This window comes from Pollicipes pollicipes, unplaced genomic scaffold, assembly GCF_011947565.3.
Source record: "Pollicipes pollicipes isolate AB1234 unplaced genomic scaffold, Ppol_2.1 Scaffold_4740;HRSCAF=5597_pilon_pilon_pilon, whole genome shotgun sequence".
NCBI lineage: Eukaryota > Metazoa > Arthropoda > Thecostraca > Pollicipedomorpha > Pollicipedidae > Pollicipes > Pollicipes pollicipes.
The window spans coordinates 39,810,195-39,831,940 of record NW_023596545.1 but is presented as its reverse complement, the minus strand read 5'-3'; the positions used below and the strand labels follow the sequence as shown (position 1 = coordinate 39,831,940).

The 21,746-nt window shown below is 48.7% G+C and overlaps 3 protein-coding genes across 3 annotated transcripts; 1 reads left to right on the top strand and 2 right to left on the bottom strand.

The window, feature by feature from the left end:
• Window positions 1–7,683: 7,683 nt before the first annotated feature.
• LOC119098652 (cuticle protein 7-like) lies at window positions 7,684–7,950 on the top strand (the record flags this gene model as incomplete). The annotated part of the gene is made up of 1 exon (XM_037221632.1): window positions 7,684–7,950. A coding segment is annotated over one exon (267 nt), but the record flags the coding sequence as incomplete, so codon positions are not given.
• Window positions 7,951–13,038: 5,088 nt separating this feature from the next.
• On the bottom strand, window positions 13,039–13,368 carry LOC119098371 (cuticle protein 7-like; the record flags this gene model as incomplete). The annotated part of the gene is made up of 1 exon (XM_037221289.1): window positions 13,039–13,368. A coding segment is annotated over one exon (330 nt), but the record flags the coding sequence as incomplete, so codon positions are not given.
• A 4,338-nt stretch (window positions 13,369–17,706) lies between these two features.
• LOC119098653 (cuticle protein 7-like) lies at window positions 17,707–17,973 on the bottom strand (the record flags this gene model as incomplete). Its single annotated transcript, XM_037221633.1, has 1 exon — window positions 17,707–17,973. A coding segment is annotated over one exon (267 nt), but the record flags the coding sequence as incomplete, so codon positions are not given.
• Between the last annotated feature and the right edge of the window lie 3,773 nt (window positions 17,974–21,746).

Sequence of the window (21,746 nt, the reverse complement as noted above, 5' to 3'; positions counted from 1 at the left end):
ACAACACCTTTGGGCACTGTTGGGAAATCACGCGGTAGCTTTTATCCGTATACGCCCCTCCGTCCCTTGTACTTTTCAAAGATGCTGCTTATTGCAGTCAGTTTTTATTTATCTGAATCCAATTTTACTACTTTCGAAGACGTGTCAAAATATTTGTAGAGTGGCTAAACATGTGAAAGATTTGGCATAGCAAGAAAGAAAAACGTTAATTATTTAAATGATATACAAAAATGTTTTAGTTTGTTGTATTCACGTGCCATCCTGATAAATGGAGAATAGTGACCGCAGTTTCCTTCGTGCACCATTTGGTAGGATCATGAGGCTGTCAGAAGCCTATTTGCAAATATTACTTCAATTAACTCTGTCGCAACTTCGACTGCCTCTATTCCGAGCGCTAACCCACAGCTGTCCTCCTCACGCACACAACCCAGTCCACATCTCGACAGGTAATGTATTTTCAAACCTGGCGCGCATTTGACGTTGGTTGGGGTGTCAATGCTACCAAAGAAAAGTGGCAGCAATCGCCGCGCAGAAGACCAGAATTCTCCGCGCGGCGAGCAACTGCTCGAAACAATGCCACTACCACAACAGCAAGAGCACCTGGGGCCTGTACGCAATTTTTCCTGGTGTTATTTGCCACAGTCGAAGCCGATCTTTGTAACAATAAGACAGGAATAAGGACGGAGGAGGGGAAACCACCACTTGAGCCGATTCACCACCAAACCACATGTGACTTTCGCTGAAATGATGGATTTAAACAATAAACGCTTGAAAAAACTTTGAGCTTGTGCTGCTTTAGAGGTATCTATTCATAATCTTTCTCCAGGCGTGTTGACAACATTTGCTGAACTTTAAAAAGCGTTTGGCAACATAAGATGTGCGGGCAGTTCCCAGAAATAAGGATAACCCTGGCTTTGACTAACAGCTAGGACCCACATTCTATACGCTATCACAGTTTTCTTTTCCACACAGTAGCATATCGTGGGGAGATTGGTTAACTTAACAAACAAATTCTAGTTTGGTGGAAAATACCACCGTCAAAATCTGCATCCGTTTCCCTCGCCCCATTTAAACGACTTTGCAAGGGTGGCGTATAACTCAGACATTGCCTGAAGCTGCGTTTATACTCGCAGGAAACAGGGTATGTCGGTAAAATATCATTCAATCACACTGTTTTGCAAAACGTGGTACATCATGCGGAGAGTTATGTGTGTACCAGAACTATCCGCCAACATTCTGCCAACATTCCAGTCTCCGAATACGGGCATGTACTCTAAAATATAGCAGGTATGTGAGATGTCACCACTCATTGGGACGGCACTTCATGAGACCGGATCGTGTATGATATGTATTTTGCAGAAAGTGGGTTTGATGGATTTCTATATAGCCAAAATGAAGTAATAAAGACGGAAGCGCTTCGCATTAGCTAAATGTCTTTTGTCTTGTGATATATATGTTGCGTCGCATATCAAATCGCAGCAAACGATACGATGAGGCTGACCACATTATCCATAGGCACTTTGAGCTTACGAACGCGATATAGAAAGGGAAATACCGGTTGTGTATATCATCCCATTCACCTGCCTTCTCTCATATTCCGCAAATCTTTGTTCATTCATTCGCCCCCACCAACGTGTCGCACCGCCCTCCCTAATCCGAGAGTCGGGCCGCGTGACCCTTCGGGTGCCGCCCCCTCCACAGGGGACGTCTTCCGTACTGACCGAACGACTGAAAACGACTAATTCCGTCGGCCAACACTGCGCTTCCAGCGATTAGAACGACCAAATCGACAGCGAATCGGTTAACTAGGCAGTCGTAATACCTACTCCTACGCAACTACCTCACACACAATGCATGGCATAGGCTTGTTAAAGGGACTGTTCCACATTTGTGTGGCGTTTTGAGCTGAAATAGCCATCGTGAGGAGCTTTTGATGCAGTTCACAGTCATGTCTTTTTTAAGACCCAAAACGTTCTGGTTCCTGAGTTACACGCCCGCAAAAGTGCAAGAAGGTACATTTGGAGCTTACTTCAAAGTTGCGTCGGCATTAATGACGCCATAGAAACGTCATGCGATTGCGGTTATACCACAGACTGTTTTCTGCTTATGGTCAAAACAGCATGGCCGCTGGTACATTCGCAAAAGCGATGATGCGGCGGGTAGAATACAATGCCCGGAAGATGATTGGCTGTTAGCAAGATTTCGCTGCTGAATGCATGTCGCGGACATAAGCGTGAGCACATTCGGACTGTGCGGCACTCGTCGTGAACGGATCGTTTTTCCTCATTTCTGGGCCACAGGTCAATGCTAAAGGAAAACGCCACTGTCTGCAAAAAAAAGAACGGTAACCAAAAAACGGACATTCTCCCGAAAGTTATAAGAAAGAAGACGCGACGGCAGATCTGTCTTCTTTCCCCTGCTGGCGATTTTTTCTTCTTCTCCCTCTGACGTATCTCTTACAGGCAGCTCGGTTGGCGCCTTGTGTACCGGAGCACAGAACATTTCACGGGTTTATGGGTTAGCAAGACATCATGAAATTAGGTAAACATTACAGTAATTATATATATATATATATATATATATATATATTTCGCTAAATATTTCATACATGTTGTACCACAAATTTAAATCTTGAACCAAAAATTGTGTAGTACAAGTACAGCCTCTTGAGCTGCATTACCATGAACGCCCCCTGGAACTTTGTTCTGAAGGGAGGTTACGGTGAAATACGGTGTTATAAATGAAAATCTGTGCGGAAATTGCAAGAAAACCTGTAATTTGATAGTTCTGCGAGCTGCACAAGTGTGAGATCACACTTATTTGACAAAAGGGTGTGAATCGGGGGCTTGAAATATGTATGATCACTGGTGGTGTGTGCCAGTGGCTTGCATTGATATTGATGTGATGGGGGGGGGGGGGGGCGTGCGAGGTTTGTACTTCTGAGGGAGAACATTGTTTTTGGTATTTTTAAAGTCTACTGGCTCCCAATAAAGTGTGATATATTGATACCTGCCTCTACCTTTATGTTTGTATTTCAACATGACGAGGGAACGCTGGCAAACTGAGAGAAGAACTAGCACTTATCTCGCACTGGCGTACAAATGCTAGCTGTATGGTCTTGCCGACATTTTGAACCTATTGAGGCATTGCAGCATGTAATTAATCCATTGCGTGTTGTGATATCAGCAATTCATTTAAGCGGAAGGGGCTGGTGCGTGCGGCTCATTAATGCGCATGCTCAGTATAGGGTAACATGTCATGACTTTGTAAAACTTTCTTTCCCTAAAGCATTCTGGAAATATAGAGTTGTATTATTACTGATGCACATCGTACTGTCTTACAAATTTTGTATGCAGGCGAGCATTGCTCGTGAGTCATCAATGTCATAGTCACTGCAACTTGCATGAGATGCTGGGTGCTGAGAAAGACGGAAAAGTATTGCTGTTGGTGTCTTGGATAGCATATAATAATATTTTCATTATAAACCTTGTGTGCACTTGCAGCTTCATCACTTCCTTGCATTTTGCCCATCCAACCATAACTACATGCACATGTCATGTCATGTCATGTCATGTACACGTCATGTTTCCAGCCTTGTGCAGGGTCAGCATGTTTGCAGTGTCATTTCACCACATGTAAAATTCTCCTGTTATTTTTTAGTAAAGCAGCCTACTGACTGCAGCATTTTGCATGACTGTGGAAGTGCGAAGATGCATTTGCACGTTTCTCGCCTACGTTTTGTGGATTCCCAGAACAGGCTGAGCAAGTAACGCCACTTATTGGTTGTCCGCTTCGCAGAAAGTGATTTGTATATTGTGTCATGTGCTTCTGGTCAATCATATGTCAGATGGGGAGCCAATACAAGACAGCACACTCAACCCATCTTTTCATGATGAAATTTATTATGAAAGCAAAATGGATTGCAGTACAAAAGCCATATCGTTGCTCATTATGTCATGTCACAGTACAGCACTGAGGTTGTGCCACAGCTGTTGATCCGTGCCATTACACCGTGTACCACATTGGTGGACTACTTTATGTCCATCCTATGAGACAGCACCTTATAATTTATGAATGACTGGCAACAACTGATTTAACAATGCTCAAGGACTATCAACAGCAAGAATATCATTGCACCACAGTGGTTATATCAGGGTTAACTATTTATCACATAACTACTCCTAAGCAAACAAAAAGCATTCGTGGTAGCCCAACCTTGTCATCTTTACCATAGAAATAGCAACGCTTTGGCAATCAATTCATAGCAACGTTACAAATTTATTAATTTTTGCATGGCACCATATTTCCAGTTACAAACAATAACGAGAGTAACTACTGTGCACGTCACATGATATCAATGTCAGGACCCCAGTGCTGCAGGTAATGATGGGTCGACCATAAAGTATTGACAAAATCATCAACAGCATAGCAGCAACAGCAGCAGCGCAGCATATCGTGCTTTGGTATTAATAATATTCCATAAAAGCTGGCGGTCGCCACACTCCGTATGTCAAACAGTCCACTAAAGCTCTTCTTAAGGCCAGCACAAGGACAAAAAAGTCCACAAACAAACCACCCACTAATCCGGCACCCGACACAGCCCCGCGACAAGAATGGCCAGTTGGCGGCAGCTTTCGTGTGTTTCGAGGTATTTTTAGGTCTGGCTGTAATATGCTGCCAGGTTTTGTTGTCGTCACAAAACCATTCTACAGCGCCATCAAACAATGACGTAAAGGGGTGCATTTTTACAAACTTTGAAACTTTACTTCTTAGCGTTGTTTTTGAACCTTGAAAGCTTACCAAAAGTTACAAGCAAGCTTTTCCCGTCATATCTGATCTCTGCCTCAATATCTTCAAATGGGGAGCATTCCCTTTAGTATCATGCACACTTTATTCTAACTTTATTTTTGTCATTCACGATTACGTAAGTTATTCATTGCATTTGCGAGGAACATTACTCTCATAGATAAGACAGTAGTAATAGCCTTATTCCTCACATAAAAAAACGGGAGAATGAAGATAAAGATGGAGTGATATTTCAGCAACATACCTTTATAGAAACAATAGCAGAAGTGAATTTAAAATTGTCTGCCGATGATCCCACCTGAGTTTCGAGTTGTTTTTTTTAACAGCATGTCACAAAGTATACAGAACACCAGCATTCAGAGGATTAAACAAAGAGCAACTGCCAGTCATTACTATGATACAGTGCTTATCTAAGAATTAGAATACGCGAAAATACGTGTACATGCAAACAAATTCGAGCAAAAACAGGCATCACGAATCACGCTTCACTCAAACAAGAAAGCAAGTTGAAGTAAACAGGCATCACACATCGCGCATCAAGTAACCATGCAAACGATTTTAACATAAATGGCATCGCATATCACGCATCAGGCATCACTCACACATGTAAGCAATTTTCAGCTAGCACACATCACACATGAAGGCACATGTCTCGTTCGCATAATCGGCCATGATGAGCCCTGTATGTTGAGATTTGGTTGCCGACTTTTTATGAGAATAGATTCACTTATTTTCCTGTCAGGGTGGTCCTGTGCTTGATAGATGGCTGAGCTCTAAAAGGGGCATAGGGTCCATAGCTCCCTCCATTTCAGCCTGAGCGTGTGTTGGCCAAAAATGGTGCACCAAAAGGGGTATTCCTTATTTTGTTTTTAGTGTCTCGAAGGTATTCACTATATTTCAAACAAATAGGGCGCATGGACTCCACGATGTAGACTAGGTCCCTTCCATGTTTTTCATCCCGTTAACACTTGATTTCGAAAACCACGTTTTTTGCGTAAAAACTTCGAGATGGGAGATTTCACCGGGGCTTTATTAGCTTATCGTCGTGCTTCCGAGCTATGTGTACGCACAGTTTTTTTAACGAAGGCTTTGCTTTTCCAAAGCAGATGCTTATCTTCGTAGGGTAGCGTTAAGAATCCATCGTCCGATAAGAGGTGTTCCCGCCTCCTAACATCCATCCCTCGACGAGCTCTAAACTCTTTTTTACTTTTTCCGATATTTTACCTAAAAGTCGCGTAGAATGCCATTGCCTAGTGTAGTGAAGTCCGTATTTTGTTTATGGTCTTTCTTTCCTTTTCGCCGCTTGATTAGTTGTTTAAAGCCCCATAAAACATAGTACGAATTATCTTGTGCTTAGGGGAAGTTGGATGCGCAGGTTCGCAATGCAGACTTATATCAGGTTTCGTGGGCTTGATAAAGAGGTCCGTTTCTAACGACGTGCAGTTGTTCCTCCTACCCACCCTCACCAGTTTATCCAAACATGGGACCACTTTTCTGCCCCCTGTATGCTCCATGGTAAAAACTAGATTTGGATACACGGTGTTAATGAACTCTAAAAACTGTTCAAGGGCACGCTGTCCATGCCTCCACATCCCATCTATATATTCATTCCCCAGGTTTTTCTCCGAGGAATAAGCTCATTACTACTATATTATCTTTTGTCAATCATCTGATAATTCAAAATCACGAATAGCAGTAACCGTGATTTCTTTTAAAGAGCTTTCCAATGTCCGGCAGTGTCAAACGAGTGACAGCACTATACACCATATGGTTGAAATTGGTGGGTGTCATCCATATATTTTCAACACTCTAGCTTTAGTCCCATTAATCAAATAAACGCCACCAATAGAATGGGATAATAGGACAGGCGACGGCGTGGCTTCGTAACCGGTGTTCTTTTCTCAGACACGGACAGTCTAATATGTCACGTCATTCATTCCTTACGCTAGATGGGCTGACATTAAAAGAAGGCGCAGCGGCTCGCCATGGAACATCGCGTGCATGAAACGGTAAGCGTGATGCGTTGATCACGCCGCTGTGACAACGTGCTCCCCCGCGAGGTAGACTGCGTCTTCACGGCGGGGGGATTCTACCATTTTTCGTCGGGAACCTACAACAAATGAGAGAAAAACTACCAGACTTAGCTGCCTCAACAATAACAAAACGAAAACCTACGCTATTAACTACAGAAAACACGAGGAAGCATGCACATAACAGCATACGTCAGGTCGTTCGGGAAGTTGGTCATATCATGGTTTCAGAACCTTTGGAGGCATGACCTCTTTGTCCGCTCTTGGACCCCGCCTTGTGTGGATGTGAGTTTATACGTGTTGTGCATTCGCGTCCAAATTTTCTGTAACCTCTGATACTCCCATGATGTCACATGTACCTGGCACCACACTTAGTTTTGATAATTTCGCAGTTAATTTTCAGGACGTAGTTTTTATTTTCCTCTCAAGATCACGCACGTCAAGGCCGCTTTGTAGCCAGATCGGCCTGTGTCGGTGGCCATAACCCAAATGTGACCGACGGGAGTATCTGGACACTGACCCCGCCCATGTCCGCCACTCCCTGTTTTCGAAAACACTTACGCAGGAGGTGTCCACCCGCCGTGATCGTGCCAAGGCCATGGGTCGCTCCAGATTGGTATAAAAGGGAAAGTGTTCGGCGTCTTGGCATCAGTCAACAGTTGACCATCCAGTCGCACACACACCACCCACCGCCAGAATGAAGGTCTTCATTGTTGCCGCCCTCCTGGCCGTCGCTGCCGCCACCGACGCCCCGTCTGCCTACCGGGCTCCGACTGCCTACCACGCCCCCACCGCCTACCACGCCCCCGCTGCCTACAAGGAGCCCGAGTTCGAGCCCTCGCCGTACGCCTTCGACTACTCGGTCAGCGACTACGAGTCGGGCTCCAAGTTCGCCGCCAACGAGAACAGCGACGGCAAGCAGACGTCCGGCTACTACACGGTGGCCCTGCCCGACGGCCGCGTCCAGACGGTCAAGTACACAGTCGACGACTACGCTGGTTACAACGCTGAGGTCACGTACGAGGGCGAGGCCCAGTATCCCGAGGAGCCCGAGTACAAGGCCGCCCCTGCTCCCGTCTACAAGTCCGCTCCCGTCTACAAGCCCGCTCCCGTGTACCAGGAGCCAGAGCAGGAGCCCATCTACGCCTACCGTCCCGTCCAGAAGTACAGCAACTAAACTTTGAGCTTTGTGATATTGTTCTGCTTGTTTTGGAAAATATTTATTGTGTAACTGGGTCACATGTTGGATGAATTCCATATCGTGCGAGATGACGAATATATCTGCAACACAAACAAATCTACCAGTTTTGTTTGTTTGTTTTGTTCCTGTCCGCTACAAGAAGTATCATCGTGCTTAATTACAACGAGCAGGTATGTTGGAGAACAAAGCGATAATTCACATTTTTAGCTGTCGTTTTTTAGCTGATTTGATGACAGGTGCTCACAGACACCAAGACACACGGCAGTCTCCAGGAAGACAAATAATGCATTAGGGATGTGCAGTACCGGACACCGTTCATGAACTCGTGCATTGTTATCAGTATTGGTATGCTGGAAACCATCCACATGGTGACTATTAAAGTTTCAGGTCGAGGCCACTTTTATGTTACATACGGCTGCAGTGCACATGGGCGCGCGCAACAGGTATGCAATAGAATGCTACAGGTAATGGTACAACAAAGCCATACGATCAATGGTGAAAGAGCTGAAACAGGCCTATCAATGCACTATGGTGAGTAGTCAGTGGTCAGTGGCGAAAAATTACATCACGCATGGCGGTCTTAAACGTGTTCAGTGTTGCGGCATCACAGACGCACAATGACAAGCGGTTCCAGGTAGCTGCAGATCGATGCGAAAACGTCCTTTGTTTGGCGGTCAGTCGTTGTCTGCGCAGGTGCAGACTACCTCTTTCCGGGGCGCACGTTTGACGGATGGAAACTGCGGTGCATGACACTAAAAACGCGCGGACCTCGTGAGGCGCACCTACCTGCTTCAGCGACTGATACACTTTCATCACGCCGCGGCGCGCCACCATGGCTTCGATCCTTGGCCATCCAAGGGAATTTAGAGCCGCAGTTATATGGTATATTTTTTGGAGCCGGTAATTTGTCTTGCAGCAAAGTTAAATGTTTTTGTTTTAAATCTTGTGCAGATGATTCTTGGCTGTCAAATCAAACACGCACAGGCAACACGTGATATTAGGGAACACGCGCACCTGAATGATAGTTTGAGAAGATCTGAAGTGAATTAATGACGAAATTGGCACAGAGAAACGATTGTGCCATTGCGTTTTTGGCAACACTTGGGACATGGGAGACCAAATGACAGACCTGAGTTAAATATGACGCCAAGAATTTTGTTGGTACTTCAGGCATGCACAGTTGAACTGTTTATTTCAAAGTGGACGTCAGCTGGCTTTTTAAGATTTGCGTTGACTCAACGAGCATAGAAGCAGTTCTTGTTTGGTTTATTTGGAGAGATTTGGCACTGAACTAGTTCTGGAGTTCACGCATGGTACGTTCCGGTCTGGTTTTGATGTCGGCGAGACCCGGTCCGTCAGGGGGCGCGCAGTCCACGTGCACAGTGTCGTCAGCTTAGGAGATGAGGCGACTATGAGTCAAGGATCCATATAGATCATTCGTTAACAAAGTAAAGCTGAACCGATGATCGAGCCCTGAGATGCACCGCATGACATGGGGAGAATGAACCGCCCTCCATGCACCACTTGCCCTCGACCTCTCAAAACGCTCCTAAACCATTTCATATCGGGAACGCAATGCCAGAACAGCTTGGTGAGGAGGGCGTCGTGATCGACGCTATCGAACGCTTCTGACCGATGATCGATGATCTATCGATGATCGATATGATCGATGGTCGCTGCCGACGATATAAGACCGTTGAAGGTGTTGGTGACCAGGCGTTCGACTGCTGCGTGCACAGCGTCCTCGGTCGAGTGGCGTGGCCCATAGGCATACTGGGATGAATGCAGCAGCGCTGTCGCATTCAAATACCCCGTTAGCTGTGTGCAAGCTATCCTTTCTAAGGTATAGTGAGAAAACTGAGTAGAGTTATGGAGCTATTATTGGACGTAGAGCCGGATTAACTAGCTTCGAAACTGCTACAACAAATAACGTCTTTCAGCGACCTCGAGAATTTTTGGTCACGAGAGAAAAGTCGATGTGTTTGAAAAGATGAGGACCGACGACTTGAAAACATTCCCATTCAGCCTGGAGTGGGGCCTCATTCAGCCGGCGTTTACTGCGCTCCGCAGGTCGGCTGCGATGCGGGACCCCACGGCAGCAAAGCGGCTGTTGAGCCTGCCCGCCGTCACCTCGGCCTCCTCGGGGCTCACTGCAGACCCGCCCTCGGCCGGCGTCGAAGCCGCCATAGCGAGCCTCTTGAAGTTGGTCAGAAGCCGCGGCCGTCACCGCGCGCCATCTCGCCGCAAAGGAACTCGCACCTTGCTGTAATTAGGCGGCTCTCGGCCTCATTGCGAAGTTGCGTAAGGTCGGCCCAGCTATCTGATGTGCGCAGACACAGCGAGGTGTCCTGCGTGCTCTCTCGCTCGGACACGAGCTCTCACTGGGCCAGGTCGTCGGTCAACCAGGGGTTGTGCGGTTTGGAGGCACGTATTCTTTAAAGGGGGCAGCAGCGATTCATCGCAGCTTTCCACAGCCATGAATTGCCGCAGGTACGCGTTGTAGTCAGTGGCGCCGCCCGCCCGGCTCCAGTCGGATGGCAGAAGTTTGAGACAGATGGCACTCCAGTCTGTGGGTTTTCAGCTGCGAAGAGCACGCCACTGCGAGCTCCTCCGGACGCGACCTAGATGTATTCTCACGACAGGCTGATGATCGCTGATGACGTCAGGCAAGATGTTGACGTCAGGTGTGCGGTCACGTTGGTTGTTGACGATGTGCTCTAGCGCTGATGGAGTTGGGTGAAGGTAAGTCGAGCTGTCCACCAGCTGTACCAGCTCGCTGGTGATGTCAGAGTGGCGGAGTATGTGAGGCGAGTTGGTGTCCAACGCGTTTACGTTCACGTTGCCGAGGAGAAAAACGGGTTTGCTTGCACCGACGGATTCTGGGAGCTGCTACTGTAGCTGCTCCAGGCTAGGCGTCACAGTGCTAATGGGGGGGGGGGGGGGGGGGGGGGGGTGGTAGATGACGCCCACCATGGTAGGCCGGACGCCTTGCCATTAAGACGAGACCCGCAGGGGTCCGTCTGCCGGCATGGCGAGTTGCTTGAGCTGTATTTCAGCAAGGTGCAAGATGGTAGCGCCACCCTTCTTTGGGCGCCGCGGTCGCGTCTGAGGATGCTATAGCCGGGAAGCCCCAGAAGCGCGCCAAAGACTCGAGATGTAAGCCACGTCTCTGACAGGCAGAGCATGTCCAGTTTATGGTGGACCAGGAGCATGCTAATTTTATCAAAGTTGCTGTTTAGCGAACCGACGTTCAAGCCTGATCTTAAGCTGGGCGACGGGCGCTGCAGTGGGTCGAGTGACGTCACCCCGCCTCTGCCTACCGGCGGTGCCACGGGCACGCTCAGGAGGCGGGGACAGTACTTTCATGAGGGCGCGGCCGTATGCCAGGCAGAGGTGACGTCCAAGTGGCGGTGAAGCCGTACTGCGACGCCGTCAGTCCGCGTCACTGTCGATGCGATGTCGTCGCTGCCGCACGCGCTGTTCGGCGAGGGTGCCCGTCGTCTCCCTCGTCCAGTCTGAGACGTCCTCTTCTCCGCCGCTGTGCGGCATCTGAAATGGATGCACTCCATGAACGGCACGTCCGCCCCGCTGCTCCAGGGCCTGGCGCCGCCTCTGCGCAGCAGCCAGGCCGGCTGTAGCCGTTGGCCTTGACCTGGCAGCGACTGTGGTAGAAAGAAGTAGACTGTGGGCGGACGCGCTGATTGGTGGAACCCCATTGTTATACCTCTTCTTAAAGCGGTAGAGGACGGAGACCCGAGTCGCGACGCCGGGCATTTGGCGATTGAGGGCATCGAGATGGCAGCGACAAAAACAAGTCACTGATATGAGCCACGGAGGTAAAAGCCGCGGCGTCAGAAGCTGCTCACTAGATTCCGTATCTCAATGGCCCGGTTCCTGCACACTTGCACTTCTCTCTGTCACTCAGGGCCGCGGCAAACATTACAAACAAACCGAGGTCTCGGATTTGGCGACCACCGTACTAAGGCGGAAGAAGCCAAATCCGCAATGTAAGAAACGTCCCATATAAATAACGACTGTGCACATTTTTGCCGTAAAAGAAATGACGGTTGTAGGTTTCGGAAACATAAATGTTGTCGCGTGGCACCAATGCCGCGCACAGGCATTTGCAGAAGAAGTGCCCAGCGTGATATTCTTCTGCTGTAGATAACTCAATTTCTCTTTTATTAAGTGCTCTCCTCAATACGTCATTGTTTGGTTATGTCATTCTATCTTGCACAACATTACGAGGGCCAATTAATGGCCGTGATGTCTTGAATTTAGAGCGCGTCGAGGGATGGATGTTAGGAGGCGGGAACACGTCTTATCGGACGATGGATTCTTAACGCTACTTGTCTTGAAAAGGTGCTCACGAACGCCAGATATGAACCACTCGTCCATTGTATCTTTCTCGGCCTTGATTGCTCCATAGCTTATATAATGACAGGGTTTTTAAGGTGTTATTGTCGCGGTTTGAATGCGCATGTGAACTTAAAATACCCTCCCCGAAATGCTCTGATCATTTTTGCGAGTACATAGCCCAGAAACTAGAAGAGCTAGGGTTTCAGAGGGGCCGGGCCTTAAACTGCACGACAAAGTCTTCAAAGTGGCTAATCTACTTAAAAATTCCATGCAATTGTGGAATCCGCCCTTTAACTATAGGTAACGGTTTATGACTTTCTGCAATGTAAGTAAGTGCGGGTGTTCATTTTTGCCGTCTGTGTTTTGCGGAGTAGCACCAATGTCGCGTATACGTACTGGCAGTGGGCGTAATGTCGAACCACTCATATCAGTAGGAATTTTTACCGCATCACAAATGTCATGAACGCCGTTTGTTCGCGACTTGAAAATGGTTGTTGTTTGGTGCAACACAGAACCAAAACAAAACTTAAATGGTTAGATTCTCAATGTATTTTGTGTTTTACAACATCGTACAATGGGGCCTTTAAACGAGTCACTCAATAAATATATCTAAAAACAGAGTAATATCATAAAACTCAGATCTTAGTTCCTGTACTTCTGGACGGGACGGTAGGCGTAGATGGTCTCCTGTTCGGGCTCCTGGTACACGGGAGCGGGCTTGTAGACGGGAGCAGCCTCGTAGACGGGAGCAGGGGCGGCCTTGTACTCGGGCTCCTCGGGATACTGGGCCTCGCCCTCGTACGTGACCTCAGCGTTGTAACCAGCGTAGTCGTCGACTGTGTACTTGACCGTCTGGACGCGGCCGTCGGGCAGGGCCACCGTGTAATAGCCGGACGTCTGCTTGCCGTCGCTGTTCTCGTTGGCGGCGAACTTGGAGCCCGACTCGTAGTCGTCGACCGAGTAGTCGAAGGCGTACGGCGAGGGCTCGAACTCGGGCTCCTTGTAGGCAGCAGGGGCGTGGTAGGCGGTGGGGGCGTGGTAGGCAGACGGAGCCCGGTAGGCAGACGGGGCGTCGCTGGCGACCGCGACGGCCAGGAGGGCGGCAACAATGTAGACCTTCATTCTGGCGGAGGGTGGTGTGTGCGCGACTGGATGACTGTTGACTGTTGACTGATGCCGAGACGCTGAACACTAGTTTTTATACGGGTTTGGAGCGGCGCATGACCTTGGAGAGATCGGGGCAGCTGGCTATCTTCTGTTTGCGTGTTCTCGGAAACAATCCCCTCGGGCTCAGAGAGAAACTGGGGTCCTCGAGGACTCATGCGTAGGCGGGGCCAGAGTCCTGTGGGAGAGGTCTGCCACATCTGGGTTATGGGCCAGGTCGCAGGCACACCTCGCCGTTTGTTTATAGGCTACTGTAAAAATGTTGCTATCGCCATGTGTCAGGTCGCTTAAAAAGAAATGTTGGATGACCTTTTCTTGCGATACAGCGAAGAGAGCACATAGCAATGCTCACAGTTCTCAGAACAGCACAATTAAAACATGGCTAGTAGTTGTTTAACGCGCGTTCGCTAGAATAGAATAGCATACCCGGATTCTGCAGCAAGTCGGCAAGGTTGGGTAGGCCTCTAACTTTTAAGGCGTAGGTGGAACGTCACCGTGCGTGCATCAAATTTTTTGCACCATAGCAGAGGTTCATTGCCTTACGGGTTAGGGGGAGTGAAACAAGGACGAAAAAACAGATAACACCACAATATTTTTTTCGGTTTGAACTGGTTGGTAGCGATTGGCATTCTAGACCAAGGTCCATGGACAAATATGGAGGGACTGAGACAGCACGGAAATGCAAAGTTCCAAGCAGGCCTTGCTATGGTTTGTAAGGTTTTTTTCTCGTCTTATGACACTCGCCGGTCTGGTGTTTTTCGCTTTCACCGGGATGGCTTTGACCTCACCATTATCGGATGAGGTGGCCTCAAGGAATCACCGGATCTCTGGAAAGCTAAAAACGGTATAGCCGAGCGGCAAGGAGCTACAAGCGACTTCCGCATGACTCGATCAGTGTTGTGTCATTGTCATCCGTGCAAGTCACTTTGATGGGCCTAAATTCCATAAATGTGTGATTGCTACACTGGAGCAATCCGTATTCGAACAGCATGGGTTATTGCAGGGGAATGCAGTGTTGTATAGTATTGTACATTGAACCAATGTTGGTAGAAACCTCTAAGATGAGGCATCCTGTCAGGTGTGAATTCAGGCGTTACGGGCCAAGCCTGATATGCAAAAACACTTGTTGCGAGATTTAATGGTTCGAAGATAAACCAAAGGACGATAGAGCGTGCAGAAATTATATAAACTAGACTACTGAAAGCTGAAACAACAAGCGTGCTGTGGGTTACTCTCGGTTTAGAAAAAATCATGCATTTTCTTGTCCTTTTCCGGTGTAGATATCAAAAGAGCGCGTAGGAACACTTTAGTTCTACAGAGGGTCATGTAGATCCGCCAGCAGTTGACTGTTTTCAGTGGTATATGCAGCATATGTTTACCCACTATTCCAATAAAATACCAACATGGCCCATGGGTGTCGTGATTGTTCGGGAACGGTGGGGCAATGTAAGGTTTCGGTTCAAGCGAGGACAACAAATAGAGGACAAGTATTTTGACTGTTCAGTAACACGACGGTGCGAGGGAAGAGCAACGCATGCTGCTGACGTGCTCGGTCTGTATCTGGTGGCCTCTCGCCGCGCACCACACCGCGTTCTCAGTCGTGAAGCCCGTCTACACGGTCTGTTGAGACCAATGCTACAGCCGTGCATATGGGCGTTCTCATTATTAACAAGAATTGTATCAAGCTGTTAACGCTCACGACCTTGTCTGATTGAACATATCCATGGCTGGTTGAAGCCAATGCTTCTGTTTTGCCACGTTTAGACCCTCTCTGGTTGATACCTTATGATTTGGGGATGCAGCCTGTTCCCAGTTCTTCATCGCCAAGTTCCGACCATTAACACGCGCTTAAGTGTGGGGGGTCAAATTGACCCCCTCCCCCAAAGGTTTTCCAGAATGGCTTCCGAACGGCGCGGCGTAGTCGCCCCAAATTTTGCATTGGTGTAGACAATTGAATAACGGATCGTTTGGCATTAAACATTTAGATGTACCTTGTAAGGTCGCTGACCTATGGCGGGTCAAATTCAGGCCATGATTTCAGGGAAGGCAATTTCTAGGGAATCCTTCAATCTGATCCAACAACGGAGTGTTAGACGAAGCCATGCATATCTTAGATTTTTTTTTGGGGGGGGGGGTTAACACAACAGTTGAATGAGCAAATTGCATTGACCTAAGGTCAGGTATGAAGGTCACATTAAGGTCAAAACTAACCTGTTTTATCACTCTAGGGTTTGCTGTATGGGATAGTTTCTGGTGTTCATTTTGAGTTGAGTGATTGCAGGAACTGCATTATGAATCTTCTATGGACTTCTTAGATGTCAGAATAGGTCATTGATCTAAAATGATCTAGGTCAACATTGTGTTTTAGAAACATACTGCCTGGCGTAATCGTTGTCGCTTAGTCGAATGCAAAACTGAAAGCAATCTTTCATGATTTTGGTCACCTTGACCTTCAAAAGGATCAAACAAGGTCACTGGCCTTAAATGAGTATGAAACCTTTTGCTTAGAAACGGTTATCTACGTTCACTTTGGAGACTAACTTGGAGACCAGGAGGCACTTTGGAGACCAACCTTGAAACTTACCTTGTTTGACGTTTTTTTGGCCCGAAGGTCATGACCAAGGCATCTGAAACTTTGACCTAAGTGAGTTCACGTACAGGCCAACACGCTCTGTAAATTTGAGCTTCTAGCTTTCTTAATTCTTGAAATCTCTGGAGGTCAAACTGCCCCCCCCCCCCCCCACACCCGAGCGAAGGGTACCCAGCCGGCCACCCGGGCGCGTGTTAAGATACCAGCATGTGAGTTCTCAGATAAGTGTGTTGCAGACGACTATTAAGAATGCCTGTGCGTTCAGATGTGAGTAAGAAGTTGAATCAGCTCAGTCGGCACTTCAAGAGCGCCGATTTCCGCGCGCAGCATTGGGGCCTTTGCCGGGCATTTGGGGATTGAGGACATCGAGATGGCAGCGACAGAAACAACTCACTGATATAAGCCACGGAGGTAAAAGCCGCGGCGTCAGAAGCTGCTCACTGGATTCCGTACCTCAATGGCCCGGTTCCTGCACACTTGCAGTTCTCTCTGTCACTCAGAGCCGCGGCAAACATTGCAAACAAACCGAGCTATCGGATTTGGCGGCCCCCGTACTAACGCGGAATAAGCCAAATCCGCACTGTAAATAACGCCCAATATAAATAACGACCGTGCACATTTTTGCCGTAAAAGAAATGACGGTTGTAGGTTTCGGAAACATAAATGTTGTCGCGTGGCACTAATGCCGCACACAGGCACTTGCAGAAGAAGTGCCCAGCGTGATATTCTCCTGCTGTAGATAACTCAATTTCTCTTTTATTAAGTGCTCTCCTCAATACGTCACTGTTTGGTTATGTCATTCTATCTTGCACAACATTAAGAGAGCCATTTAATGGCCGCGATGTCTTGAAAGGGTGCTCACGGGCGCCAGATATGAACCACTCGTCCGTTGTATCTTTCTCGGCCTTGATTGCTCCATAGCTTATATAATGGCAGGGTTTTGATGGTGTTATTGTCGCGTTTTGAATGCGCATGTGAACATAAAATACACTCCCCGAAATACTCTGATCATTTTTGCGAGTCCATAGCCCAGAAACTAGAAGAGCTAGGGTTTCAGAGGGGCAGGGCCGTAAACTGCACGACAAAGTCTTCAAAGTGGCTAATCTACTTTAAAATTCCATGCAATGGTGGAATCCTCCCTTTAACTATAGGTAACAGTATATGACTTTCTGCAATGTAAGTAATTGCGGGTGATAATTTTTGCTATCTGTGTTTCGCGGAGTAGCACCAATGTCACGTATGCGTACTGGCGGTAGGCGTAACGTCGGAGCACTCATATCAGTTCGAATTTGTACCGCATCACAAATGTCATGAACGCCGTTTGTTTGCTACTTGAAAATGGTTGTTGTTTGGTGCAACACAGAACCAAAACAAACTTTAAATGTTTGCATTCTCAATGTATTTTGTGTTTTACAACATCGAACAATGGAGCCTTTAAGCGAGTCACTCAATAAATATATCTAAAAACAGAGTAATATCATAAAGCTCAAAGCTTAGTTGCTGTACTTTCGGACGGGACGGTAGGCGTAGATGGGCTCCTGCTCGGGCTCCTGGTACACGGGAGCGGGCTTGTAGACGGGAGCAGCCTTGTAGACGGGGGCAGGGGCGGCCTTGTACTCGGGCTCCTCGGGGTACTGGGCCTCGCCCGCGTACGTGACCTCAGCGTTGTAGCCAGCGTAGTCGTCGACCGTGTACTTGACCGTCTGGACGCGGCCGTCGGGCAGGGCCACTGTGTAGTAGCCGGACGTCTGCTTGCCGTCGCTGTTCTCGTTGGCGGCGAACTTGGAGCCCGACTCGTAGTCGCTGACCGAGTAGTCGAAGGCGTACGGCGAGGGCTCGAACTCGGGCTCCTTGTAGGCAGCGGGGGCGTGGTAGGCGGTGGGGGCGTGGTAGGCAGACGGAGCCCGGTAGGCAGACGGGGCGTCGGTGGCGGCAGCGACGGCCAGGAGGGCGGCAACAATGAAGACCTTCATTCTGGCGGTGGGTGGTGTGTGCGCGACTGGATGGTCAGCTGTTGACTGATGCCGAGACGCCGAACACTTTCATTTTTATACGGGTTTGGAGCGGCGCATGGCCTTGGAGAGATCGGGGCAGCTGGCTGTCTTCTGTTTGCGTTTTCTCGGAAGCAATGCCCTCAGGTTCAGAGAGAAGCTGGGATACTCGAGGTCTCACACGTAGGCGGGGCCAGAGTCCTGTAGGAGAGGTCTGCCACATTTGGGTTATGGGCCAGGTGACAGGCACACCTCGCCGTTTGTTTACCGGCTGTTGGGAATATGTTATCATCACCATGTCTCAGGTCACTAAAAAAAAAAATGTTGTATGACCTTTTCTTGAGGTGCAACGAAGAGAACACATGGCAACGCTCACAGTTCTCAGAACAGCACAATCAAAACATGGCTAGTAGTTGTTTAACGCGCGTTCGCTAGAATAGAATAGCATACCCGGATTCTGCAGCAAGTTTGCAAGGTTGGGTAGGTCTCTAACTTTTAAGGTGCAAGTGGAGCGTCACCGTGCATGCATCAATTTTTTTGCACCGTAGCAGAAATTCATTGCCATACGGGTTAGGGGGAGGGAAACAAAGACGAAAAAAACAGATTACACTACTATTTTTTCTCATTTTAACTGGTTGGTAGTGATTATCATTCCAGACCAAGGTCCATCGACAAATATGGAGGGACTAAGACAGCACGGAAATGCAAAACTCCAAGCAGGCCTTGCTATGGTTTGTAAGGTTTTTTTCGGGCCTCTATGGCACTTGCCGGGCTGGTGTTTTTCGCTTTCACCGGGATGGCTTTGATCTCACCATTATCGGACGAGGTGGCCTCAAGGAATCACCGGAGTTACAGTCAAGCGGCAAGGAGTTACAAGTGACTGCCGCATGACTCGATCAGTGTTGAGTCATTATCATCCGTGTAAGTCACTTGTGATGGGCCTAAATTCCACAAGTGTGATTGGCACACTGGAGCAATCCGTATTCAAAACTGCATGAGTTATTGCAGGGAAATGCAGTATTGCATAGGATTGCACATTGAACCAATGTTGATAGAAACCTCTAGGATGATGTATCCTGTCAAGTGTCAATTCAGGCGTTACGGGCCAAGTCTGATGTGCAAAATGCTTGTTGCAAAGTTTAATGGTTCGAAGATAAACTAAAGGACGATAGAGTGTGCAGGAATGATGTAAACTGGACTACTCAAAGCTGAAACAACAAGCGTGCAGTGGGTTGCAGTCGGTTTAGAAAAAAATCATGCATTTTCTTGTCCTTTTCCGACGTAAATATCAAAAGAGCGCGTAGAAACACTTTTGTGTTACAGAGGAACATGTAGAACCGCGAACAGTCGACTGTTTTCAGTGGTATATGCAGCAAATGTTTGTCCACCATTCCGATAAAATACCAACATGGCCCATGGGTGCCGTGATTATTCGGGACCGTTGGGGCAACGCAAGGTTTCGGTTCAAGCGAGGACAACAGGTGGAGGACAAGTATTTTGTCTGTTCAGAAACGCAACGGTACCAGGGAAGAGCAGCGCGTGCTACCAACCTGTTCGGTCTGTATCTAGTGGCCTGTCGCCGCGCACCACATCGCGCGGCGATGTGGTGCGCACCATTAAGACACCGGCGTGTGAGTCCTCAGATAAGTGTGTTGTAGACGGCTATCAAGAACGCCTATGTGTTGAGATGCGGGAAAGAAGTTGAATCAGATAAGTTTGCCCTTGAAGAGCGCCGATTTCCCCGCACAGCATTGGAGCCCTTGGATATCATTACATTGCAGTTATTGGCACGCGTCAATTTGTCGTCGGAATACCGGCCTTAACAACAAGGCACAGAGTGGCTGAGCTGTGAGAAAGGCTGCCTTCTGTGAGGTGGCCGGTTTGTGATTCGGTCGCAGGGTGGTGGGAGGGTCCTGCTGTTGTTACATGCTGGCCTCCAGGGGGAGTGTCGTGCGATGGCGTTTGCTCGGTCGCAAGTACGGTGGCCGCCAACGGATAAGCTTTAGATGTGACGAAAGGATGAATTAGGCTCTCAAGCAGGGGTATCAGTTTAAGTTAATTATTGGGGGGGGGGGGGGGTGAACCGAACGCCCACCAATTTACCTCCCTCCTCCAATTTTTCTCACCTGATTTAGTCCACTTTATTTTGATTCAAGGCAATGGATGGTTTTATTCTTTGTATAATTTATAAACGTATTCAGTTTAAGCGGCGTAGAAGTCAATACAAGGCTGGATCCAGGGAGGAGGCACTGGACACACATGTCTCTTCTGATCGGCACGTGACGGCGCCCCTTTAGAAGCCACCTTAGGGCGCCGACAGCGCTCTTCTATGGCGGTCATGGGAGGCGGCACGCATTTTGATTGTGGAGGTCGGTGACGGGGTAAGACATGAAGGGCTTAGGTAATCCCCATATTCCAGAGTTTTCACTTAAGCCCCACAAACCATTGCGTGTCTTATGGCGAGAGGTACGTGAAGCTTATTGCGTAGTTTATGCGCTAAGATGTTACGATTTCTATTTTGCGGTGAACTGCTACAACACATGACGTCTTTCAGTGACCTCGAGAAATTTTGGTCACGAGAGAAAAGTCGATGTGTTTGAAAAGATGAGGACCGACGACTTAAAAACATTCCCGTTCAGCCTGGAGTGGGGCCTCATCCAGGCCCACCGCCTGCGATGTACCCATACGCTGAACGCACCGCCGACAGCTTTGGTGGCGTCGCAGGTCAAGCCAGCGACGCAGACGGTGGGCGGTGTGGGGGCTCTTGGAGCCGGCGTTTACTGCGCTCCGCAGGTCGGCTGCGATGCGGGACCCCACGGCAGCGAAGTGGCTGTTGAGCTTGCCCGCCGTCACCTCGGCCTCCTCGGGGCTCACCGCAGACCCGCCCTCGGCCGGCGTCGAGGCTGCCATAGCGAGCCTCTTGAAGATGGTCAGAAGCCACGGGCGTCACCGCGCGCCATCTCACCGCAAAGAAACTGCACCTTGCTGTAATTAGGCGGCTCTCGAGGGATTGCGAAGTTGCGTAAGATCGGCCCTGCTCTCTGGTGTGCGCAGACACAGCCAGGTGTTCTGCGCGCTCTCTCGCTTGGACATGAGCTCTCACGGGGCCAGGCCGTCGGTCAAACGGGGGGAGTGCGGTTTGGAGGCACGTGTTCTTTTAACTGGCCAGCAGCGATTCATCACAGTATTCCACAATCATGGATTCCCGCAGCCACGCGTTGTAGTCAGTGGCGCCGCCCACCCGGCTACAGTCAGATGGCAGAAGTTTGAAACAGATGGCACTCCGGTCTGTGGGTTTTCAGCTGCGAAGGGCACGCCACTGCGGGTTCCTCCGGACTCTACCCAGATGTACGCTCACGACAGGCTGATGATCGCTGATGACGTCAGGCAAGATGTTGACGTCAGGTGTGCGGTCACGCTGGTTGTTGACGATGTGATCCAGCGCTGATGGAGTTGAGTGAATGTAAGTCGAGCTGTCCACCAGCTGTACCATCTCGTTGGTGATGTCAGAGTGGCGGAGTATGTGAGGCGAGTTGGTGTCCAACGCTTTTACGTTCACGTTGCCGAGGAGAAAGACGGGCTTGCTTGCACCGACGGATTCTGGG